Here is a 24,943-nt window from a genome sequence, read left to right as displayed (position 1 = left end):
ATGAGGTGAACTCTTATAACAACTAATTGACAAATGCATGCCAGATAAACACTCTCAAACTAAGGGCATGCACAAACATGGACAATCTAAGGCATAAAGACAAGGATAGACATGTCCGACCGGGAGGGAGGGCTGGACTGGAAGACGGTGTATGCACCGTTGAGGGGTACTGACAGATCTGTCAAATTCTTGGAATTGCCATTGAAATGAAATGCTTGCAAGAGATAGGAACAGGGGTATGTTGCATGATTCTTGGCAGGATGCCAAATTATGTGTTAGTGTTCTCTATACGCTTCCACCGGCGGTACTAGCAGAGCGGTACTATAATTTACTATAAGAGAACACCGGACCCCGTCCCCTTTACTGTAGGTAGTACTTATAGTGGCAGCTAAATAGGGAGAAGACGTAGACAGACATTGACTAGCGTAGTCGTAACGAAGCGGAGACTATAACAAGTAATATTAGTTACCGTACATCTTGTTCGTATACCAAAAGCGAAGCGAGGCATTAAAGCCCTAAGATGAGGCCAGCTCCCTTATTAACGGAACATTAAGAATCATCGCTCCATACACTGTGGGCTGTGGAATGCCAGTTGGGAACACTGGGGATCCTATTGAGGAGGCAATTGTTGATTCTCTGACGGAAGGGTGCGTGATAGAACTGTTCCTCTTTTGTTTCTTGACCAGAGGCTGTCCGTCTGATTCATGCGCTCATGCGCGGTGCATACAAGACTGTGTGTGGTCGTCGTTCAATACAAATATTGGTGTTGAAGTCAAGTGCTCGGTGGCTGGACTCTATGAAGCTGTGGCTTGTTGACTTGGAGTGAGGATGGAAGACTTTATCTGCTCTGTGTGGGTTAAAATCGCAGTGAAGCAGCTGTTTACGGAACCGGTGCAGACAGTTGATTGGCCAGGCTAAGGCTAGGCTTGAGCCTTGCGTAAGAAGTGGAAGAAGTGGCTGTGGGAGATAGCAATGCTTGAAAATGAATGGATAGAATGACAGTCTATCGACAAGCGGTCAAGTAATGGAGTACGAATTGATTGGGAGTTGATTGGGTTTACTTTGAGGAAGTTATCAGGTAAACGTCAAACGGCAAGTCCTTCATGTCTAAGGCTGTTACAGAGTGCACTGCAATGTTAATTTAAAGCAAGGCTAGCAGTTTATAATTCAGCATTGGAAGTGGAACCAGTCAAGTAATCAAGACCTGAATACGTGATGATAACGTAACTCATAGGATGAATGGAGTGTGGAAAGACACGACGAAAACAATAAAGATAGTTATGAACGAAGCAAGTGATTTAAACTGGAATCTTAGAGCCATCATTCGAACTTAAACATATGTATGAACACTTTAAATTGTCACTATAGCCTAGCACTCTACACTAAATAGCACCGCCCGAGGCCAAGCAAGACTGTGGAAGAACGTACGGGGACCCCGTGCCGAGCGTAGTGAGGGAAACTGTTATAGACACACTCAGAATCTAGTTCATGAACAAATACTGATAAGTGTATGCCGAAACAAACAATGTAGACTCACAGGCATACACAAACATTGACAATCCAGTGCACAACACTCACTAGGATTGGTTGCACCAGTTAAGGAAGACCGAAGTGGAACGAGGGCTGTACAGTCGAAAGACAGTGGAAGACAGTGCGGGGCACCGTCAGCCGGGACGGCCCTTTTCTGACATTGTCTGAAAAGTGCTTGAAGTGCGTAGGGACGGTACTTTCTGGCCATTTTTTGGCTGGTTCTGCCTTTTGGCTGTTAGTGTTCTCTTCTTGTCCACAACGTGGACACTAGCAGAGCGCCTCTATAATTTACTATAAGAGAGCACCCAACCCCGTCCCCTTTACTATGGGAGCCCGCCCTTGGGGGGGGGGCACCTGAACAGGGTGAGGGCACAGACATTCAGTGTCTTCCTTCGACACACTAAAAGCGAAGCGACCCAATCCAATGGAGCCACGGGAGGTCTAGGCGGCAACCTGCAGGAGCGCTGGTTGATTGGCGGCCGGGAGGCGCTAGCCAACGTCACTTTACGCGGCAGTTCCCCAACAGGAGGGGCCCTCTTCTTTCTTCTTTCCAGGCACACTTCCCCTAGAGGAGGGGCCCTCTTCTTTCTTCTTTCCAGGCACAAGCACTTGTTCACAGTCGTCCGTTCTACTGCAGCGCATCTCGTGGTAGCAACACGAACACCTTGCTGTCGGGAAGACGCAAACACTCATTCAAGCGACGAGGCAGGAGCCGCAGCCACTCGGGTGACACAGAGGAACACGAACAAGCAAGACAGCGGCGGACAGCAAGCGAGCAAGCAAACAAACATTCCTGCGAAAGTGGAAGCAATTCAGGCGGCTAAGCCAGAGGCCACGATGACAAGCTTAGAAATGGACATTCTAGGGGAAGTCTCGTTCAAAAGGTGGTTGGAGGGCCTTGCGTGCGCTGGTGTTGGTGTAATGCTTCAGGACGGCGGGATCGGTGAGTGGCCTGCGAGAGACCACGTGGAGGGTTGGGCGACACACGCAGCGCTGGCCTTTCAAGTTCGTGAGCTTGGGAACTGGAAGAAGTTTTTTGAAGCAGTCATGAAGATAGGCGAAGGCGATTCGTGTACAGTCACCATGGGCTCAACGGTATGGCGAGAATCTGGAGGGAGTGATAGAAGCCAATTCCATGCAGTGCTGATTGCAGCCCCTCGGGAGCTGATGGGCAAGGTCTGGGAAACCTGTTTTGGTAAAGAGGCTGGAAATAAATCTAATGCATTTGGTGTTATAGATAATGTGTTCTTTGGCTTGGATATGACAACGGAGGAAGTGGCAGCACTACATGTGAAACCAGCAGGGTTGGAGGACTGGTTTTTTTTTACGTTGGCAGTACCCGTTAAGCATGGGAGTTGTTTGTCGTATACGACTTTTTCGTTCTTACGTCGGAGTGGTCTATTGCCTGCGCATCTCGTCCACTTTTAGTCAAGTAAGAGTGTAGTAAGTAGCTAGGGACAACGACAGTTGGCCAAGTCACTCTGGACTCGAGGTTAGAACATTGAATGAGATGTATACACTGCAAACGCTACGTTAAACAGGCTTAAAAGGTTTATGGAAGAACTTTAGACCTAGTAACTACATAAAGAAATAAAGAAACACTGAAGTTTGAATATGCTATTAGTAGATTAAATTTGTAAATATCTTCAACATAGATAGTTGTATTTGAATATAATCTCTCTTGATTACTGTCACCACCAGATACACACTAAATACTGTCACTGTAGCCCAGTACTAAGACTCCAAGATAACCCCCGGAGGAGAGCTAGATCTGTAGAAGATAGTACGGGCATCGCCCGTGCCGAATGCAGTGTGGGATACTGTCAGAGGGGATGGTCAACTTTCAGAAAAGGTGAGAATTTCCCATACAAAGAAAACCCGTTCGAAGGGTAGGAACAGGGGTTGTTTGACTTGTTTTTGGCAGATGCTGTCAAAACGTTGTTAGTGTTTTCTTCGTGTCACCAGCGGCGGCACTAGCAGAGCGTCCCTATACTTTACTGTAAGAGAACACCAACCCCGTCCCCCCCAGTATGGGAGCCAGCACTTGTGGTGGCCATGAGCGAGAGCGAATGAGAGGCATTTACTGCCTAGTTCGCACACTAACCGCTTGGCGGCCCTTTGGAGCCCCAGGATTGGGCCATCTCCGTTGCTCGTGGGGCACACGGGCAAACACCAGTTTACACACCCAAAGGGTTACTAGAAAAGGGCCCCCCTTTGTCACAGAGTGCATTCTCCTTCCCAATTTTACTGCTGAGCAAGTGCGAAGATGGCGGATGAGAAGGACGACAAGATGGAGGCCCAGCTTCTTTATGGGGAGCCCGAGGATACCAAGGACGCCATGGACTTGGACAAGCCCGAAGGGGAGGCGGAGCCTGACGAAGACGGTGTCAAGTTTGGTCACTCGCCGCCAGAGACGCTGCTTACTGAGGAGAAGCCCTTTTTGTTTCAAGGCAAGATGGTTTGGCTAACCTACAACCAGTGCTGCGTCACTGACCACCTCAAGTTCTACGAGTATCTGCGCACGTGGATGGAGCAGTGGATGCCCCGTATGTCGAGTGACAACAACAGGCGGAGCAAGGTTGAGATATTTGGTGCGAGAGAGTTGCATGCAGACGGTCATCCTCATTACCATGTGGTGATGCGTTTTGAAACGAGGGTACACTGGAAGAATTCCTACTCTCGATTTGCGGCGCAGTTCGAGGAGGGCGGAGGACTGCGCCAGGTGGCCACGTCCATTCGTATTGAAAAGCCGGATCCAGGTGAGCATCCGAAGCGCTTCTTAGAAGGCGTGCAGGGTTACATACTCAAGGAGTATGGTGCCGACAACGATTATGTGTTTGGGACATACATTCAACCACCACAGGGTGCAACAGAGACATGGAGACAGCAAGAGGAGGGTTGGTGTCGGGAGGCATTGGATTTGGTTTATCAGGATGAGACTGATGCCTTTCTCAGAGAGCACTTCCCTGTCAAGTATGTATGCCAGCCTCATGCCGCGGCCAAGTTTGTGAGCACTAAAAAGGTCCGGGCAAAACCCGCTGTCAAACGGGCATACAAGCGCAAGCCCTTCAAGATCCCGAAAGAGTTGGTTTCCTGGTTGCGCAGGAATATTGGTTCGAGGAGGAAGATGGGGCGACCGAGTTGCCTACTGATTGTTGGACCATCCAAGTATGGGAAGACGGAGTGGGCCAAGTCGTTTGGGTCGCCCATCGTGATGCAGAGCAAGTTTGTGTATGACCTCATGACGTCTGAGTGCACTCACATCGTACTGAACGATATGGATCTGCGTAAGTTTGAAAACTGGAGGGTTTTCATGGGGTGCCAGATGGAGGTGGCCATCGATGGCAAGTATAGAAAGGAGAAGATGATGGATTGGGGGAAACCTGCTATATTCACGGCAAATGCAGATAATAACCCATTAAAGGATGAGGCAGTAGCGCAGTATTTCAAGGAGAGCGGAGGAACACTAGTTGTGATAGAAGAACGCATGTTTTTGTCAATTGAACACCGTCAGCCCGACACTAAGACTCCTACTTGAACCCCGTAAGGAGAGCCCAAGACTGTGAAGGCGGTTACAGGCAAGGCCTGTGCCGAACGCAGTGAGGTGAAGAGTGCCAGACAAACATAGTCAATAGAATAGACTACAAACATTGACAACTGCACCCATAAACACACATTGACAAGTGCATGCAAGCAACAAACACTCATAATCCACGGGCATGCACAAAAAATGGACAACGAACACACTAGAGACTTATCAGGACTGGTTGCACCAGTTAAGGAAGTCTGAGCGAGAGCGAGGGCCGGACTACACTGTCCACTGCATAGTAGATTGACTGTGCTGGGGGATGGCTTAAACCTGTGAAATGTCTGTATTTCACATACAACGGAAACCCGTTCAAAGGGTCAGAACAGGGGTATTTTGGATGCTTTTTGGCAGGAGCTGTCAAAATCCTGTTAGTGTTCTCTTCGTTTCGCCAGTGGCGGCACTAGCAGCGCGTTCCTATAACTTACTATAAGAGAACACTGGAACCCATCGCAAAAGGTGGTCAGCACCAACTTTAGTTGGTGAACTTGCGATTCCTTCTAAAAATTGTGGGAGTAGCACGGGTACCTTCACTGCAATCTTTACCGACGCAAAGGGCAGCAGACTTGGAGACTTGGAAACTTGCAGTAGTCGGCAGGGCTAGGCCCGCAGCAGGAGAACGCCACGCTTTGTGGAACTGGGGAGCATAACAGGCTCGGAGATGGCCTCACTTTTGGAGAACTTGATAAAGTAGTAGAAATAGACTTAAAATTGATTGTGCCCATTTGTAATCCCACTGGTACCCGTGCAGCGTTACCAAGAAGGACGACTCCAGAGGCTTGGTAAAGGCTGGTGTGGAATAAGAGATTTGTAGTGGAAGGAAAAGAATTCTCAGAGCACAGAGAAGCTCACTTAAATATGTGTAACGTTGATTGAGTCCCTAAGCAACTATTGAGTAGACAAACAAACAATTGCGAAATTCATATTCCCACAACCTCCCTTGGACCAATCAGCATGCTTGAACAACTTTGCATACAGTTGCACATTGGGCTAGCACGAATCACCTGCAACTCTTCGGGTCAAAAAGCTTAGACAAATGATTGGGAAGCGTACAGGAAATCTTTAATAGCATCTCGGCCATTAATTTGACGAGCCACGGATGATGTTCTCTGTCAAGTACAATATGACGTCCCTCTGCTCTGGAGAGTAATTCCTTGTAAAAAAAAAAAAAAGGGGGTTATGACCCAGGACGAACGCATGCCCATCACGGGATGCTGAGAAGTCGCTTGATAGAAGACATACCGGCACGCCGGACCGCTCAAGAATTGAAGGGTGAAAGGAACGTGTACATGCTCAGACCATGTCCTCACGGCAGCCTGAAGAACAAGGAACTATGGCCCCGAAGACGCAAGTCCCAGACTCCCACTAGACGTCACAGTATAGACTTCGTTACTGATCAAGCCAAAGATAACACTATAGTCTTGCTAGCATCCGACTGCCTCGCTACCAACACTTAACCGGTTCACTATGTGTGCTGTAGTATATTGGTGTGGTTTTGCATTTGCTCTTGAACTAGCATTGCTTTGGGCGTTAGCAACTTGGGTAACCAAACACCAAGACTTGTCAAGTTGTGATATGTTTGCACTACAATTTCGAGATGCCACTCAGCGGTTGAATGCATACATAAAGGATACTTTTGATGGTTCGAAACGAACCTGTTTCATTTGCAAACGGTATATCAACTCAAGATAGACCTAAGTTAGTGAAACTCCTTTTCGGCATGATACTTGACGATATTAACATAGATACGAGATTGAAACATATGAACAACTATCTGTCGTAGACTACTTATGGGGGGTATCCAAAGCCAGAATCCCATCGAAAATACAGAAATCAACAACCCTCCCTTCCCATTCTATAGCAACTGGAAGCCAAGCCAAATCAGTCAGGGGGTATACGCGAACGCCAGCCCAATGCGCGCACCATACGTGCGTCTATGTGATGGATGGAAAATTAGGAAACCCTGTGCATATCGACATGGACAATCTCCTCCGCGTCCCCGAGTTCTTCTATACCAAGTTCTTCGTCTCTGCCGTCAATCTCCTGCCTCAGCCTCTCTTTCATGAGAGGATCTTGCTCCAGCTCCTGCCAGAGCTCCAGGTGCCACTCCTCGGCAGCCCCGCCGGCAGCCCTCCTTTGCCAGGGCGGCCACTGCCACAGCCCGCCAACGATCAAGTTACGTTTGATCGCTTTGAAACCAAGCTCAATACATATCAGCATAGCAAGGATAATAATGAGCGTAAGCCACCATATCGAGTCTCCGCCAAAAGTCTTTGTAAAACCGTTGCGAACGGCATATGTGCTAACGCCCGGATTGTAAACGGCCGACAAAATGAGACTCCAGAGCCACCAGCCAATAACGGTGATGCCAAACCCGACCAGGACGATGGCGGATTTGTTATGAGTCTCGATGATGCTGTTTCATGATTAGTCCTGAGGTGTCACGCGACAGGTGGTTTAGATATGACTTACAAGAGCTTATAATTGATCCACAGAACGTTGACCGAGAAGGCGAGCTGTCCCACGGGATACAAGTTCTCGTCTTTCACCACGCCAAAAACGCCACCATAGCCCGCCCACACTGCGAACCAGACGCCTACGCCTTCACTCGCGGCGGCGATCATCCAGATCAGATATTTCCTCACATTGAGGCCCATATTTCGTTGACCGTAGACGTATAGTTCGGGAACCGCTAATAAGGTTTGTGCGCTGAGATCCTGTTCCCAGATGCCAGGAATGATAACAGCCAGTGATGTGAAAAGTGTATTGAAAACAGTCAAACTTGCGCTTTCGTACAGAGATGTACCAGTGTAGCCGTTGTATCGTTGATACAACGCTGTAGGTAGGTAGAAGAACATTTCCTTCCAAAAAGTTGCAAGCACGAACTTGGCTGTGCGAATATAATTCCACCTACCATGAACAAGAAGGAGGCGTTGAAGGAAACGGAATTGTGCAATAGCATAGTCGGCGACGCGAGCGGCCTGTAGTCCTTCCTTTCCTGAGATACCAACACCGACATGGGACGCAGAGATCATGGCTAGGTCATTGGCACCGTCGCCAATGGCAAGTGTAAGCGCATTCGGCAACCGGCTACGGATCGCTTTAACGATTGATGCCTTCTGTGCTGGAGAAGCTCGACAACATATAACAGAGTCGATGGTTGGGATCAGGGTGTAGAACAACGCTTTCAAGTTTGGCGACTGCTCGACTTCCCCTAAAGTGTGACCGTCGATAACCACGACGCTGTGCAAGCAGCCGGCTTGGATTTCCTCTGCGATACCGAGAATTTGCGCCTGGAGTCCGCCTTTCGAGGAGTCGAGAATGAAGATATCGGAGCCAGGGCGACATATGCGCGCTGAATGAGCAATGTTGATGGCTGTCTCTCGTTTATCACCAGTAAGCATCCATATCTTGATGTTTGCACGGCGCAGCTTCTCGATTGTCTCCGGTACTCCGACTTGAAGCTTATCCTCGATAGCAGTGGCACCGACAAGGTCCAATGACTGTTCAATCATCTCGCCAGCTGTTTCAATCATTTCTTGGCGGTTGACGAGGCTTGTTGTGGCATTGTTGTATATCTTCTTCCACCCACGGTATTCCTTCTCGGAAATGAATTTCCGTGCAAACAGGAGAGTTCTGAGACCTTCACTTGCAAATTCGTCCAAGTGCTTGAAACACTTTGTGAAGACAATGGAATCATCGTTAATCGCAGGGTCATCAAGGAAGTCGAACCTATCATCTACCGGTGATGGTGGCGGCAACGGGCCGGGTGTTGAGAGCGTTTTGGTGATGTCGAAGGATACTGTACGAACACCCATGGATGGCCTTGGTCTGTCCTGGGAACGTCGCATATTCAAGGCCTCGACCGACCTGCTCCGTTCGATCGCTGGCCGCTTGTTTGATGATTCAGCCTGTGCTTGGCCGCTCATACTCCGCCGGGCTAGAGTAAGGCTTGGGCGGCCGCCAAAACTGTTGCGCGGCTCCAATTGCTCGCTTCTGCGCAACATCTCGTGTTCCAGTTCGGCACTCTTGCGAACCTCGCTGACCTTTTTCATAGCGAGGTTGGCTAGCTTCAGTCGTGGAAGAATCATAGAATCGGCTCCTTTGCAGATAAGACAGACCCTCCCGTCGGGGAACCGAACAATAATTGACATGCGCTTGCGTTTGCTGCTGAATTCGATGACATCCAGGATCTCATAGACTTCAGTCCGCTCGTCACCATCCGCTGAAGTAATCTTTAGTGTAACAGTCTGAGACGACCTATGTATGACCAGATAGCCGAGTTCCTGAGCCGCGCGTACAAGTGCAAGTTCGTCCGGAGAAGATGCCTGGTAATCAATCTGGCCATCCTCACCAATCTCTGGTAGACAGGTGTGGCACAGGGCTAAACTCAGGATGTAATCACGAGCCTTCCTTGCAAATGGTGCAGCGGGCCGAAGTCTGATGAAATCTAGTAAATCATATGTGGTAACATCCGGTTGTTGACGATCGGGACGACCAGTCGATCTCCACTGTGAAGATGATCTGCGATTACGACTGGTAGAAATCCTGCTGAGTGTATGTTCCATGGGAGAGGTAACAGTAATAGTGACGGGAGAGGCTAAAGATGGTTCATAATCTTCCGGGATGGCTCGTGTGACCTCTCTTGACTTCCGTGGCATGGTGTCTACTGTAGTCATCTTGACGCCAACGTCATCGGCAGTCGACTCTTCAGTGTGCAAGTCCATTTCGTGCAGCCATGAAGTGCCGGCAATACTGAGCTTGCGAAATTTCATGACATTTTCTGTGAGCGTTCCGGTCTTGTCCGAGAAGATATGCGTGACTTGACCCAGATTTTCAAGAATGGTGTTGGTGTTGCACCTGGCTGGAGTATCAGTAGCTTCGTCGTACATCTCTACATCGCCATTCAGCATCCACATCTGTCCTAGCTTAACAATTTCCAAGCTGACATATAGCGCAAGTGGGATGACGTTGTTGAACTGGATTGCAAAGCCGATGATAATCTCCTTGAAAGCGACCGTGGCGTCCTGAAGGTACCACGAGTTCGACTCTGTCGCCCGGCGCCAAACGATATAACCCATGGAACAGCCGACAGACAAGACAATAACGTAGAAAGCCAAAGTGATGACAATGCGGTCCGTGACCTGTTCCAGAGCTGGTTTCTTAGCCTTGGGGTGTTGATTGGCATTCATTCGTAACTTGCACTCTTCGCCGGTGTTTATAACCACTCCCAAAGCGCGTTTGGTGTTCCGGATCGTGCTACCACGGTAGATAACCTCATTCAGTGTCAATGGTAGTGTCTTTTCGCCAACCGTGACCTTGCCGTCGAAACGATACAAATCCGGGTTTGGGTCTTCAAGCACGAACTCGGCCTGACAAGATCGGAGTGCAGATATCGAACAGCAGTCTTTGAATGCCGAAAGCGATTCCTTGCTCTTCAAGTTTGTCTCGCCATCCAGCGCCATCGTGTCCACGTAAGCGATACCGTTCTCTCCGGACGAGTTGAACAGAACCAGATCGGCGGGCACGTCCTCATCTCGAGCGAGTTTTACGATGTCGCCAACTTTCACATCCCTCCAGTAGACCCTGTTCCATTGTAGATCGCCGGTCTGGTCGCCGGTTTCGAATTCGTCCTCCTCGACAATGAGGGGAGCTGCTGGCTCTTTCGGAGCAGCTCGGCGCAAACCGAACCATTTTCGTGATTTGACAATCGGAGTGGCTTGGGGCCGAGGTTTCCCGAGAACAGTGGTAATATTGGCATTTTCCAGCTTGTCCAGCCTGTGCCTCTTGTAATCATCGTAGCCCTCCTTGAAGATGGTCAAGCAAACGAAGAAGAGCAGAGGCAAAATAGTAGTGTAACTTCCAGTAGTACTCAGCCCCGGTATGGTCTGAGGGATGCCGACGCAAAGAAAATAGAAGTTTGCCAATCGCGTGAATTGAAATATCAACTGCTTGGGTAGGAAGTTCCAAACATTGTAGCGCGAGGTCCGGATCGTGTTGGATATGAATTCATGGCCGCGACGCTCGTCGATCAGGGGCGTTTCGTCCTCGATTTGCAGTGGGACATGGCGACCATCCTTGGACGGTTGGAGAGGCTTCTGTCGCAGAAGGCCCTCGATCACGTACTTCTGGTAGAAATCTAGTACTCGGGCGTCGACCTTGGTTCGGATCTCGTGGTGTCTGCGGCGTATTCTGCTGCGCGTCGTGACGAGGGTACTCCCCTTCTCGGTCCCGTCCTCATCCTTGAGATCACTGCCGACTAAGCCCATTATGCGCTTCAACATACACAGTTGACCTCATGACAACAAGTTCATGTCACAAGCACGGCGGAAGTCCCGGGGGAGTCTGGAATATTTCGGTGGTTCATGCGCGAAGAGCGGGTCTCTTGGCTCTCGATCAATAAATCTGACGCTTGCAGTACAGTACCAACCCTACGCCTACGGAGTACGTCGCGAAGCAACGCAGCGCAGAGCAAAGCGACGCAAGGCAAGCAAGCGAAGCGATGTGGGTGGACTGCTGTGCTTGGCAGAAAAGATAGATACGAGGATGCACACGAGAACTTGGGCCTACTCGATGCTCTCAAGATAGCGAACGGACGACGACTGCGAAAGTCATCAACGAAAAGATTGGAAAGTGAGGAGGAAGCGATCAGTCAGACAAACCCACAGGCCCTCTTGGCCTTGCTCAATCTCTCTTGGCGACGAGCGACACGACCAAAGCTGCTTCTGGGTTCAAAAGGCTTTCCAAAGTGGATGCCATGTCCGCATCCCGGGCAAGCCCAGGGCTGAATCCTGGGCTTTAGTGGATATGCAGGCCTGTGCCCACGGGATTAGTGGGAGATGTCGACTCGTAACCTTGTGCAACCTTGTTTTCCTGCACGTGGTTGGCTCGTCCGCTGCAACATTGCGTAGTGCACCCCGCCCCCTATGCTCAAAATTGCAGGTGCCGCAGGTGCTGCAGGTGCTGCAAGTGTTGCAGAGCGTCAGCACCACCGAGCCGAAAGGTCGACTCGCTCCGAGTGCTCATCAATTACGACAGTGCCCTGTTGCTCCTAACAATCGGCGGCGTCGGTGAATGATAAGCTATTGGTAAACACGCCCAAGCCATCTAAGTAAGCATGTATATACGTATGCATGTATGTTGGCATGCTCTCTACGTCGCCCGTCAGGTTCTGTGATCTTGCCATTGCTGCTTTGTCGGCCGGGCGCCTGCCCACGATTACGGCTTCCGGGCTTTCAACCATGACGCGGCAAACGCATGCGAAGGTTTGTTCTTTGGACTGGATTGCTGCGATTAAACTTAGCTGCAAAGCCACGGCCATCTCTTCAGGAAACCTAGTTTTGTCTCATTGACAGGAAGTCGACATTAGTGTCAGTCCTACATACAAATTGTACTACATCCGTGCGCGGTTCGAATATCGTGTATGCCAGATGAAGGTGCACCGACATCGGCACCTGTCATGTCTACAACTATGCAACAAGAGCTTTGAATTCAAGGGACCGAACATTGGACAACTACTTCCGCATACCTGTCACAGCCACAAATGGTCGCGCTGCAGTTGCATGTGTTCTACCCATGGAGCTGCAGTCGACCACATGCACCCCACGCTGTCATATGACTAAGATTAATAGATGTACTCGAAGTTGGGGTTCTCCTTGTCGGTAAGATCCATGAATGCAGTCTGGTTCACAGCCTCAAGTTCGCCATTCTGCCGCATCTGCTCCCTGATTTGCTCTTTGCGCTTGTTCTCCCACATGAACGCGTACCTGAAGACAAAAAACAATCCAAGTTCGATGAAGTTGCACACCAGCAGCGATCCAATGCCCAGGCTGTACTTCGGTGCCTGCTCAGACTTGTAGAAGAACGGGCTTGCAATATTGCCGACGCAGGCACCGAACCACATCATACCGGCCACAATCATCTTCTTAGATTGGCCGCCGGTGTTTCCGATGGCAAGCGACAGAGAAATGACGAAAGAGGCCTGGTAGGAACCAGTAAGATAACTAACATTGCAAAAGTCAGCCTTCGATCAGAGCTCATACACCCTGCAATCCTGTGGTTTCCTTACAAGCATATAAGCCTCCCGATGTATGCATCCGATGGAGCGAGAAGAAATCCGAGCGCGCCTGCAATGGTTGGCAGCATGAAAAGGGCGCTCACGAGGCTGCGGCAATTCTTGGGCATGTAGTGGTTGCAGATCGCGCCTAGGCCGATCCAGATCACGACCAGTGCTCCCTGGGGGATACCCAACAGTGCGGTATGTAGCGTATCAAAGCCCAGTCCCTGAATGACGAGGGTCGAGAAGTTTGATATGCCTCCGTTGGGAACGTTGCTCACGAATCCCAAAAAGAAGAAGAGCCAGGTCTTGTAGTCGCCATAAGCCTCCTTGACCTGGCCCCAGTTGATATGCCGCTGTTCAACGCCCGTTTGGTTTTGACGCATACGTGCAATCATCATGAGACGCTCATCGTGGCTGAAACCACGGAAAGTCACAGGCGAGTTTGGTATCAAGATGAAAAGAATTATGGCCCAGAAGGTGCAGAATGCCCCGACGATGAGAAACTCGTAGCGCCAGGGCTGCAGCGCGCCCTTGATATGCCCGATACCATAACCTTACCGTTCCCTTGTATTAGTCTCACATCGAACCACGTAGAGGCGAGTGTCGACGTACCTATTAGACCACCACCAGCAACACCGATACCATTGAATGAGTACCAAATGGCGATGCGGATCGGCTGCTCGGATCTTGTGTAGTACATGCTCGTGATAAGCATGAATGCTGGGTCAGCGATGGCCTCAAAGGCACCGGAGAGGATCCTCAGAGCTGCAATGCCGCCGAAGTTCTGCGCTCCAGCCTGTGCCATCAGAAGTGCTCCCCACATGAATATGTTCCCAGCCAAGTACCAACCCGGCGGGCAACGCTGCATAATCAAGTTCGACGGTATGGCCCAGAAGAGCCAGCCGAAGTAGAACAGAGAGGACAGCCAAGAGTAACCCTGGGCATCGAGTGCCAAGTCGGTCTTGATACCGAAAATGGCAGCATACGAGAGTGTAGTTTTATCGACATACTATAGCAGCGACGAGTTAGCAGCGATGTTCGATGCATTCCGAGAAACACAACAGGACTCACGTAGAAGAAGTAGCAGATACCCAGCAATGGTAAGATCCTGCGATCGAGCTTTCGTCGTAAACGGGCTTCCTCTAGCTTATCGATGTGCTCGTCGGTGGGAAATCGCAAAAGCGCCTCGGCGTAGATCTCGCTGTGTGGCTGGCGGATGCCTTGGATCGTATCTTTCTGCAATTGACCAGCATCCTCGATGCAAGCCTCTTGCAGGACGTCTGGGTCCTGCGACTTGCTCCCTTCATTAACAGACATGGTATGACCTGGTGATTTCTCTTCCACAGGCTTAGATCTTGACAACCGTCTAGGAGACACGCTTCAAGCTCTCGAGTACGATGTCCAGAACAACCCCGGCCATCCTATTATATACCTGAACGACTCGGGGTTGTCTTCCTCATGGCTCACACCATGAAGTGGACCGCGAATCCAGCACCTGTGGGCGGAGTGCGGGGGTTCTTGTGGGGGGTATGGAGAAAAGGCAGATATCTCTCTTGTGCCTGCCAATGGTAAGTGATCCAAACAATCATTGTCTCTTCCCCAGCGCTACCGTTGACGCTATGCGAGTCGGCAGTGGGCCGCGTCTCGCGGTCCAGCCACCACGATCATCAAAGGGACGCTGTTCAAGATAATGGCGATGCGACGGGAGAAAAAAATCACTGTGTTCCGAGGCAACGAGCCTATGTTGATATCGTTCTCGGCAAAATTTTCCGTGCTTTATATATACGGACGCATCTCGGTTTGGCTCTCAGGTTGAGAAAAAAGAGTAATCTCGGGTCCTGACCCCGATCATACCGACTATTCCTAAAAAGTGGCCTAATGCACCGAAGGTGGGCAGACTGGATAAAAGAGTTGGCGCAGTCTCTCGGGTTACCATACCGGCATAAATAGAATATCCATGTCATTATGGTTTATATCAATAGGCTGTCTTCAAATAAACCGTAATGGATTTCTATACTCCAACAAGTCGTCATTCTTGTTCCCTGTTAAGATAGTGTCATACAAGTGGCCCGTCGGCAATAAGTCCAGGGATGTGCCAGCTTTCGTATGCAATGTTTGGGGGGGGGGGGGGGGGGTAACAATTCCATCATCCTCTGTCCTGCTTGTGAACTTCTCCCAGTCTGCCAGTATCGTATTCTCCAAGACAGGCTGCTCCGATACACCTCCGAACAAAGTGACCCTCACAAATAATCGAGAATGGTGAAGTCTGGCGGCTATCAACTACTTTGAAGTCGTTGCTGCGATGGATGGCTGAACGACTCTTTCGATTGCCGCCCTAAAAGGAAACATTCGTCACGAAGTATTCCAACTCGAGGCTTGCGAGTCGGCTCAATTCCACAGCTCTTTCCTGTCATAAAAGAGATGCGGCTGTAGAAACTGACGTCTAGTGAATGGACAGACACTTTCAGTTTTTGGAGAATCTGCATGGGGCACTATGTACTGACATTACAACCGGGAAGGTGAGGAGTCTATCATGAATCCGTCGGGTCTGCATCGACCAGAGTGCTCCTGTACATAAGACAAAGCCAAAACACCCTTAGCATCCGTGACAGTGGCCCCACTAATCTTAAGCGATTTAGAGTTATAGACGAGAATACGCGAATACAGGCCCAATTACTTCTATACCTCCACGCCTGATATTACCTGATGATTCTTATTTCAACATCTGCAATGATCAAGTACCTGACAGTGTTGCACGAGTGGTTAAGAAAATCCGTAGCCAGATGTTTGCCGTGACAAATTTCCACGTTCAAACCCACACGCTGGCAATCGTTTCACCGTTTTTCTTCTGGCCAAGCTCAATGTGCTCAATGCTCCCTGCATTGTCTTCTGTGCTCGAATTATGTAGATTTCCTTGGAGCTCTGGATGATGGTGCGCAACATTGACGGTTGTGGTCGCACGGATCGTCGGCTCGGGGTCAAACTTTGTGTCAACCAGGCGGGAGTGTCGCCAGCGGGTACCACCAGCAGCTCCAACGTCATGATTTGAAGGCGTGGTCCTTGATGATAACCTCGAATCCATCCATGCGAAGACAGGCTTCAAGAGGCTATGGAAATTTGGCAGGCAGGCGCAGATAATGCCAACGTAAAGCTCAAGGCCGGACCAGACACCAACGTCGACGAAGTCCACTACGGTGGTAAAAAGAATTAGCAGGTGCCAAAGACGAGGAACAGAACAAAGTAATAAAATACCATGGTGGAACAGGGAAACTAACACGTCGGGTTTTTGGATAGAGTGAAACGGTTGATAGTCTTGAGTCGATAAAGACTGACGATTATGACGCTAGGTTGATATATTAATTTTGCCCTAGACGCAGTCCTGTCTGCTCACTGTACTCACAAGATTCCAAAAGTGAACATGATCGCCGACAAGATCTTCTTCCTCAGCGAGAAATTCAGCCGCACGATAAATGGCAGCGGGATCAGCATGACCCAAAGATCTATCGCGATGACGACAAAGGCACCAGCCCAGAATATACCGTTAGTGCTGATACAGCGGCCCTCATGCTGGCCGTCCCATGACGTCCAGAAATGATTAATTGGGGTGCAGCCAAATATGATTGCAAAGTCGAACGCTATGCAACATGCAAGGATTAGTACAAAGGTGAATTGGATCAGCCGCCGTGCCTGCTGAGATTCGCCGAAGATGCGAAGGTAGAAGAGGAGAATGGACAGGCGCACGAGGTCGCGGCTCGTAATGTAGAGAATAAAGAGTGTGTAGAGTCCCTTGAGGTTCAGTGTAATGTCATCGAACGACACCGCCCAAATGTCACTTCCCAAGCCATGCGACGCCACTGTAAAATCGGTGTCAACAAGACATAGTGGTTGGTAGGGAGGGACAGTCTCATACATATCCAGCCGATCACTGAGAATGCGATGCAGCCGAGCTATACCAAGGGAAGAGATACTGGTCAACCTCCTATTTTGTCAGGGAACCGGAGAGGAGCTCACGAACAAAAGACAAAGTAATGATGAAGTCGTCCCACCAGACTGGGATTTTTGCCTGGAGCCTCGCTGTTACGCGCAGCAAGATACAAATCGCAGACAGGGCGACAAAGATGATTGAAGTAGTGACGTATATGTGGTCGACGGTTGGTGCGATACCGCATGACGTGGAGGTCAAGTTCTTGGTAAATAGAGCCTCTCTAATGGTACAGCTCGCGGTGATGCAGGCCGTGGCGTAGGCGTTGAGGTCTTCATTGTGACACACGCACGCTTGGTTAGTTTGGTTGGCGATAGCGCAAGTCGATCCCTTAACGGCGGCGAGCATGCATGTTGCCTTCACAATAGTATAAGCAATCGAAGCGTGACTGGGTATGGTTAAACGTAAGCGGGTATAACCACGACTTACAGCACATTTAGGCAAAGCTGCCGCCAGAGCGGCAAGATCTGACATTGTGGGTCAGAGTCGCCAAGGTTCAATGTTTGTGTCGAGGCTAAGGTTAGGAAGGGAGATAGATAGCCAGGGTCAAAAGTTGCGCAAGGGTGCTTCTATATGGAAATTGTGCCACATTCACAGGGGATTGTTTGAGTAGTATCAATTACTCAATGTTCTGGATTTTACTGAACTGCGAAAGCTGAAAAGGACAGGCTGCAGCCTTTTCGTGATGCAACATTGTTGTGCAAGCCTCTCTCAATATTTGTCTCGGGGCGGTGCAATTACAAGTTTCTTCCCAGCCCCATGTGCTACTTAATTGTACTAAAAATACTGTTTGGTTGGAATCGATTTCCTCTCGGTGGTGATGGGGTGTTACACAGCTTTCAGCGCCTTATTCTTTTCCGTCTTTGCCATAGTGGGCGGGCGATTGCTGCCAATCTTACTGGCTCTCGCCGCACCCGTACATACTGCTTGGCGAGGTTGTGCAACCCGAAAGATTAGGGGCCGTTGAGTCCACCTGTGGGAAGACACACCAGACCGTTGGCTTCTGCGAGTTGCGGATAGCTCTGGGTATTCCTGGGTCCGGTGTGTTTACACGTTTGTGAACTCTTCAGTTTCGGTGTTTGCGAACTCCAGTCCAACTTGATCAAGAAACACTTTGAACATTCCACCATGCTGGGTCTCAACGTGAGAACGAGCATTGTAAGGCTGCACAGTTCCTACAAGAATCCAGTGACTGAAATGATCTAGGTCGTGCTTTTGTGGACGTTGCTCGCCACATTTCTGGCCGGGCGACTCCGAGTACTTTCACTGGCCTTCTTCAACGCACCAGATCGGATGGCCAGGCATGCAAACTTCACATCCTACGAAGTCAAGTTCACAGATCAGATCCGTAATTGCGAAGATGTGCTACTCGTTGAGACGTTGGGGCTTGCACTTTTGGCATGTGACCCTGGCCGAGAGACGTGGAATACCGTCATGGTGAGAGAACCACCTCTGCTTAGTATGAAAAATAATCTGACCAGCTATAGGGTTATTTCGTCGATAGTGATGAGCCTGACCCCAATGCTGAGCTCTATGCCTACAAGTACATAGACAATTCTCTGCCAGACTCACATTCTCTTGTGCGCATCAAGATTATTGGCTTCGACTCCGAGCTCCGGACGTTGGGCCTCGAGTTCCATGAGCCTACTTCCACGTTGTTCGTCACGAACCACCAGCGCCTAGGCTCTCGTATTGAGAAATTCCATTTGGACCTCGATACACTCACGGCCATACACGTGCGCTCTCTTTCGCACCCATTAATTCGCAGTCCTAACTCTATCACGGCGCTCAGCGAGTCTGAGCTCTTTGTTACTAATCAGCATCACTTCACGGCTCGGGATCACCCTCGCCTGCTTTGGATGTTTGAGACATATGTCGCACCACCAATTGCAAGCGTCGTTCATGTGCGCGTCTTGGAAGACGGAACCCTCGACGCTGCTGTAGTTGCGCGTCAGTCCTATCCTAACGGCATCGCCCTACTCAATGATACAACTCTTGCAGTGGCGGCCACAAACAAGCGTACTGTCCATCTGTACGGCGTTTCCACCGGCGATACCCAATCCACTCATCCAACCCTCAAACTCCAGGAAACCATCTGGCTACCTTTCCTGCCGGATAATCTCGCCGTCTCGAAAAGCGATGGTGCGCTGCTCATCGCGGGGCACCCGCACTTGCCGAGCCTGAATAAATTTGCACGCTCGCGGCAAGCCTGCAACAGGCCAGAGCTACTCGCGGAAGGTGGGCCAAAGGTTCAAGAAATGTGCGCCACCCTGAGCGCGGCGTCGTGGGCAAGCGAATGGACGCCCGAGACTGGGGTCAAACATATATATGCTGGGTGGGAGTACCCGTCGAGCGCATCGGTAGTGAGGGACAGGGCGAGGGGTGTTGGGATTGTGGCCGGACTATATGCGAAGGGATTATTCGTTTGGCGTGATTAATACCGATAAAGGTTGGACTGCCCAAAAGCCAGGAAGGTGGAGAGCGGGAATTGATAGCAAGAGAAGAGAAATGCGTGAATTATAACTATAGACCGGGGTTGAAACTAATTTAGTTTGCACAACTGTGTTTTATTATATTTTAACGAAGATCACCCCTTCAACCGGGCTGCGTGACGGATCTTGATATAACGTATTTGTATAAGAGTCACTGGAATCGTAGCCATGATGCGAACATTTTCGTTGGCGTTAAAAGGAGTAAAACGGTAAAGGTCGGGGCCGCAATGAGACGCCAATACGAAATATTGTATTCTCGAGAAATTTAATCCGCATGCAAGTGGCTTATGGCCGAACTTTGAATGTAAAGTGTGTTCAAGCGAGTGGACGCTTTGATTGGCAGTCGTCTCCATAGAGATTATCGTATAAAATTGCTTGCTACCACGTTAAAGATAGAACTATGAATGAACGGAGAATCCGATTACGGAGTAGTAGGATATGGCTTTTGTGCGATGAGCCCATGAATTCTTGCCCAATTTCCAGAACATAAAGACGGCTGTAACTACAACCTTGAACACTCTGCCATTAGAATAAATCGCTCTTCCTCCATTTGTGGTTGGGTTGCTGTTTGTGCGGTACCGTTGATCGTAAGTTCGTTGGGTATGTGAACCTGAAGAGTTGGAGCCCGTGGATCTCTTGAGTGGTTTGGGAGGGATCGAACCCCTATTCTATACGTAGTAGCTATTTCATAGGATGGTAATCAGAACGCCCATACGCAAAGCTCAGCCTGAAGGTGCGCAAGTTACAGCAAGCTGTCATGACAAAAGTGCCCTCACTCAATGATAGAAGCTTTCATTTGATCCTGGTAGAGTTCATCGTTCAAGCGTCTGTACGGCTAGCCTCAACCACTACTACAGTGTGCCATTTTGAGAAGATTGTGAAGAATTTAATGACCCAAGCACTTTCTGAAGCATGCTCAACCGTGTATTGGCATCTGTAGTAATCACATGGTCCCGAATTGCCTATTGAACTGATCACCTTTCCAAACACTACCGCAATCAATTTCAAGACCACTCTGAGCACGCGCATACCAACAAGCCGAAGCTTCCATCGTATTAAATGGCTTCTCGAGTAAGGGGTTCGGCCCCTGTTGCTACAATACAGACCCCCAGCTTCTGCTCCATCACCGTTCCGCAATCGCTCTCGATCGACCATGTCACGCACCCAATCAGTTTTATATCCTACTCCTATGACCAGACACTCTGCAATGAGTGGGCGCTCCATTGTCCCACCAAAATCACAGATACACCCTTTCTAACTTCTTCGTAGATACATTGCGGCAGGGCATGATTTCTGCAAGATGGAGGAATGGTTCCGCTCGCAATTACACAGTGAATGTCCGGGGAACACGTCACTCTCGCCGCTGAGTTCTGGTCGGAACCGTGGCTGGATCGTAGTAGGGTTATGGTTTCTGGTTGGAAGTTGGCATTACATGTGAGCTACACGGTAGGGTGTAAAGTTATGCGCATGTCGTTCAGTTGAAGCTGAGTGGTGGACCTGAGATTTATAGTCCATAGGCATACTATGTATCGGTAGGAAACATAGCGGTGCACAAGATGCAGGCAGCACGGTTTTTCGGAGACTGGAAAATCGCGGCTATTAGAAGCGAATCGAAGTCTACGGCGGGATATACGGCATTAGGCAAGCGCACATGTTTTTGAATTCATGTAGACCATGAGATAGCATCAAAGAGGTACTCCTGCATCCATGTGAAATGGGCCCAAGTCCGTAAAATAGTGACAGGTTTCAGTCCTAGTGGGATTTGCGCATTAACGCCTCTTGCGAACGGAAAGTCACCAGCCGCGATACTATACAACATCATGTAGTAGCCTATAAAACACACCGCCGGTGAAGCTGCCGTCTTCTCAACTATTCCCTTGCCCGCTTAGAATCCTTGGTCATAACGAACTTGATCGGCATATTAACATAATCCTCTCCTTCGGTTCCAGGTGTCGACTTCTACTCAATACTCACCACACAGCTCTGGCTATCCGATAAACCATGGGGCGAGGCGTTTCTTGCTTCACAGGTTGCTGTGGGTGGAATGGCTGTACCCATGAGATCTACAAATAAATCGACAGTTTTAATCCTTCGAACGAATTCCGATCGCTCTATTTTCTCGGGTAAGGAGGTCGTGTTCAAGTGTAATAAGGTTGTAGCAATCGTGAGGTTTTGGGACACACGGTGCTCGTGTTTAAACAGACTTGAGTTCTGCGACAGAGGAAGGATGAGGGAAAGACGATCTTGTACACGCGGGTCGTTTGTTACAATTTCAAGTGGCTTAAAGTCGAAATTCGATTTTTTTGTTAGCCCTACTCAAGCGAAAATATAAGGTTCTCGACTAGGTTGGTCGAAGCGTTTGAACCGTCGTTGAAGGAGGATTTGTAAATATAAGAGACGACAAACAGATTGATTCAGTTGGTCATGGTCGTTATGAGCTTGTCCACAGGGCTTCATAGTGGGGCTACTGCACTGAATACGGCACAAATCATGGAGAGCATGACACTGCACAGAAGCTAAACTAGTGAACCATAAAGAAGACCAAGACGGCTAATCGGGAAGCGATATAGTAGATTTCACCCGATGCTCGCATGGTTGATGTAGAGTCCCCTGTTGAGCAAAGTTTTATCAGACAACAACATGCCTGTGGGCCGTATGGGTCCTGGGGATCACGAAGCGTTCCGGCAGTTCATCCGCTTGGCGTTTATAGCGAGGCAAAACCCACGGCTACGCCGCCTCGAATAGGAAAACGGGTGACTAGTGGGAATTTCGATTATATTCATTTCAAGAGAATGCTTTCATGAATTGCTCCCGGCAGACAGCCGAGGTTCCAATTCAATAGGTAATCGGGACAAGGCGCTACCGCGATATCTTCAGGGGATCGCTGAACAGGAAGGAGAACACCAACAGGTCATGTTTTGTGGGGCGAATACGAGGTATAGAATGCAGAATACGAACCATACCACCCCAGACGAGATTAGTTGAAGATCATTCGCCGGTATATGTAAACGACTTCGCCGAGTCTCTCACTTTCCGTCATTTCCATCTCCAGCTCTTGCTGCACTATCAATTGGACACTTTCCATTTCTGATTATTACTTGTCGGATACAATGCGAGGCAGACCCTTTTTCGCGACTTTGATCGCTGCTCTCAACTCGCCGTTGGCTTTTGGAGATATACAGCCAGAATGGGAAATTGTCAATCCGGCCGAGGGCTTAGATCTGGTCTTAGGTACTGTTGTTTTCCACCAACTTAGAATACAGGAGGCGCAGTCTTTGTTGATGAGAATTTCCGATCCTACCTCCGATCAATTCGGTCAATATCTCGATAGCCAAGCCATAGTGAGTTGCCCGGTCCCACCGTCGGCCTGGGGTCGCTTAACTGTGCCCAGGAAGATCTGTTCACTCCAAGTAAAGAGTCTCGACGAAAGGTGTTAGACTGGCTCGAAAGTGCGGGCATCGCGAAGACTTCTGTACGGTTGCGAAAGGCAGCCGCCAGTATGGAGTTCCCCGCCAGCATCAGCCAGATGGAAGACTTGTTGAAGACAAAGTATCATGTAACCCGGCATTCAGAGACGGGCGAGCAACGGCTGGACAGCTCAGGCCACAAAATCCCAAGAGGGCTGGAGGATCATGTGCACTTTGTTACAACAACGCCGTCTTTCCAGGCCGGCGCGAGGAAGATGAGAAGAAACATCAATCCACGAGAAGCACTATCACCGGCGCTCTATGAGACACAGGACCCCGTGGACTTGCGCAACTGCAGTCTCAGCTGGACTCCTACTTGTATCCGCGGTAATTGCACTTCCGCATTACCAAGATTGAGCCTAGCTAACGTTAAGCAGATTTGTATGGTATTCCCCTTGGAACTAGGGCTGCACCAAACAACTCCCTTGGTATCTTTGGATTCGGCGATGCCTACAACCAGGCGGATCTCAACAACTTCTGGAGCAAATACGCCAGTTTCATCCCGAACGAAACCGAACCAACTGTCAACAATATCAACGGAGCCAAAGCGCCCGGCTCGGAAATCGACGGTGAGGAGTTACTTGACCTGCAAATGGCTTACCCTATCGCATATCCACAGGAAGTGCAAATATTCCAAACCCCGTACAACAACGCTGGGGGTCTCGGTAACGACTTTCTAGATGCTGTTGATCCGGATTACTGCAACTTCGATGGGGGCGACGATCCGATCCTAGACCCAAAATTCCCGGTGTTTCAAGGTTACCCAGGACCCGCGATGTGCGGCACCTATAACATCACAAATGTGGTCTCAATATCTTTTGCGATAGACGAATCGGGGCTGGGCGCACATTACGTCCAGCGTCAATGCAACGAGTGGATGAAGCTTGCTCTGCGTGGTGTCACGGTCGTCGTAGCGGCTGGTGATCGCGGAGTTCAGGGGAACTTTGGATGCTTGCTAAACCCTCAAAACAGCACTGCGACCGCGTTCAACCCTCTCTTTCCCGGCAGCTGTCCGTATGTGACGACAGTTGGTGCGACACAGGTCGATTTTGATGGATCTGACTTTTACGAAGTTGCAGTCGACGACCCGAAACATAACTATTGGTCTGGAGGTGAGAACAAAACACCGTCTGTCTTGCTTTGCGTTCTAACAATATTGCCAGGTGGCTTCAGTAATCTCCTTGCCCAACCGGAATATCAACAGCAAGCCGTTGCCGATTATCTAAGGCTGCATGATCCTCGGTATCCCGAGGGAACATACAACTCATCTGGACGCGCTTTCCCCGATGTTGCAATGCTGGGTGCGAACGTCACGCTCTCGGATGGGATGGAAATAACGGTGAGCGGAGGTACCAGTGCAGCAGCTCCGCTGTTCGCCGCCATGATCAGCAGGATCAACGACGAGCGCATTTTGGCAGGGAAGAAGCCGATAGGATTCCTGAACCAGATATTGTATCAGCACCCGGAAGTTTTCACAGATGTGAGTAGCAAACCAGTGCAACACGCAGGTGGCGTCAACTCTGAGCTAAACTTGGACCAGATCACTGAAGGGCACAATCCTGGTTGCGGCACACAAGGTTTTGAGACAGGCGAAGGGTGGGATCCGGTGTCTGGACTTGGTTCGCCAAAATTCCCGAAACTGCGGGACTTACTTGTTGGATTACCATAGAGCGCAGTTGGATGGTCTGGCTGGGCAAAGTACTGCGTTCGAGTGGGTGCGCCAGGAGGGGAGCTGTACTTGTGCATGCAGATATATAAGAAATTGGAATGAGGCTCTGATGGCACAAGAACATGAAGCCTCTCTCCCTCCTCACCGGCACCAAACTA

General features: G+C 49.7%; 8 protein-coding genes across 8 annotated transcripts; 4 read left to right on the top strand and 4 right to left on the bottom strand.

The window, feature by feature from the left end:
- Positions 1 to 1,884: 1,884 nt before the first annotated feature.
- Positions 1,885 to 3,149, top strand: BKA67DRAFT_95844 (uncharacterized protein; the record flags this gene model as incomplete). The annotated part of the gene is made up of 1 exon (XM_046109566.1): positions 1,885 to 3,149. A coding segment is annotated over one exon (1,074 nt), but the record flags the coding sequence as incomplete, so codon positions are not given.
- Positions 3,150 to 3,796: 647 nt separating this feature from the next.
- Positions 3,797 to 5,068, top strand: BKA67DRAFT_664028 (uncharacterized protein; the record flags this gene model as incomplete). The annotated part of the gene is made up of 1 exon (XM_046108301.1): positions 3,797 to 5,068. One exon carries the CDS (start codon positions 3,797 to 3,799, stop codon positions 5,066 to 5,068), a length of 1,272 nt encoding a protein of 423 aa, XP_045952687.1.
- Positions 5,069 to 7,069: 2,001 nt separating this feature from the next.
- On the bottom strand, positions 7,070 to 11,385 carry BKA67DRAFT_526309 (uncharacterized protein; the record flags this gene model as incomplete). The annotated part of the gene is made up of 2 exons (XM_046098744.1): positions 7,070 to 7,418; positions 7,589 to 11,385. The coding sequence occupies 2 exons, from the start codon at positions 11,383 to 11,385 to the stop codon at positions 7,070 to 7,072; spliced, it is 4,146 nt and encodes a 1,381-aa protein (XP_045952686.1).
- A 1,355-nt stretch (positions 11,386 to 12,740) lies between these two features.
- BKA67DRAFT_664026 (major facilitator superfamily domain-containing protein) lies at positions 12,741 to 14,492 on the bottom strand (the record flags this gene model as incomplete). Its single annotated transcript, XM_046108300.1, has 4 exons — positions 12,741 to 13,119; positions 13,185 to 13,728; positions 13,788 to 14,184; positions 14,247 to 14,492. 4 exons carry the CDS (start codon positions 14,490 to 14,492, stop codon positions 12,741 to 12,743), a joined length of 1,566 nt encoding a protein of 521 aa, XP_045952685.1.
- A 206-nt stretch (positions 14,493 to 14,698) lies between these two features.
- BKA67DRAFT_583439 (uncharacterized protein) lies at positions 14,699 to 15,293 on the bottom strand. Its single transcript, XM_046104070.1, has one exon. It carries the CDS (start codon positions 15,137 to 15,139, stop codon positions 14,915 to 14,917), a length of 225 nt encoding a protein of 74 aa, XP_045952684.1. The 5' UTR covers positions 15,140 to 15,293; the 3' UTR covers positions 14,699 to 14,914.
- Positions 15,294 to 15,984: 691 nt separating this feature from the next.
- Positions 15,985 to 17,631, bottom strand: BKA67DRAFT_541154 (uncharacterized protein; the record flags this gene model as incomplete). Its single annotated transcript, XM_046100880.1, has 5 exons — positions 15,985 to 16,364; positions 16,451 to 16,518; positions 16,576 to 17,029; positions 17,187 to 17,514; positions 17,587 to 17,631. The coding sequence occupies 5 exons, from the start codon at positions 17,629 to 17,631 to the stop codon at positions 15,985 to 15,987; spliced, it is 1,275 nt and encodes a 424-aa protein (XP_045952683.1).
- Positions 17,632 to 18,450: 819 nt separating this feature from the next.
- On the top strand, positions 18,451 to 19,595 carry BKA67DRAFT_595545 (putative paraoxonase; the record flags this gene model as incomplete). Its single annotated transcript, XM_046105175.1, has 2 exons — positions 18,451 to 18,594; positions 18,645 to 19,595. The coding sequence occupies 2 exons, from the start codon at positions 18,451 to 18,453 to the stop codon at positions 19,593 to 19,595; spliced, it is 1,095 nt and encodes a 364-aa protein (XP_045952682.1).
- Positions 19,596 to 22,759: 3,164 nt separating this feature from the next.
- BKA67DRAFT_525997 (peptidase S8/S53 domain-containing protein) lies at positions 22,760 to 24,785 on the top strand (the record flags this gene model as incomplete). Its single annotated transcript, XM_046098716.1, has 5 exons — positions 22,760 to 22,990; positions 23,041 to 23,443; positions 23,494 to 24,228; positions 24,280 to 24,596; positions 24,657 to 24,785. 5 exons carry the CDS (start codon positions 22,760 to 22,762, stop codon positions 24,783 to 24,785), a joined length of 1,815 nt encoding a protein of 604 aa, XP_045952681.1.
- Between the last annotated feature and the right edge of the window lie 158 nt (positions 24,786 to 24,943).

Source organism: Truncatella angustata (assembly GCF_020726525.1).
Source record: "Truncatella angustata strain MPI-SDFR-AT-0073 chromosome Unknown BKA67scaffold_10, whole genome shotgun sequence".
NCBI lineage: Eukaryota > Fungi > Ascomycota > Sordariomycetes > Amphisphaeriales > Sporocadaceae > Truncatella > Truncatella angustata.
This window is presented reverse-complemented; position numbering and strand designations above follow the sequence as displayed.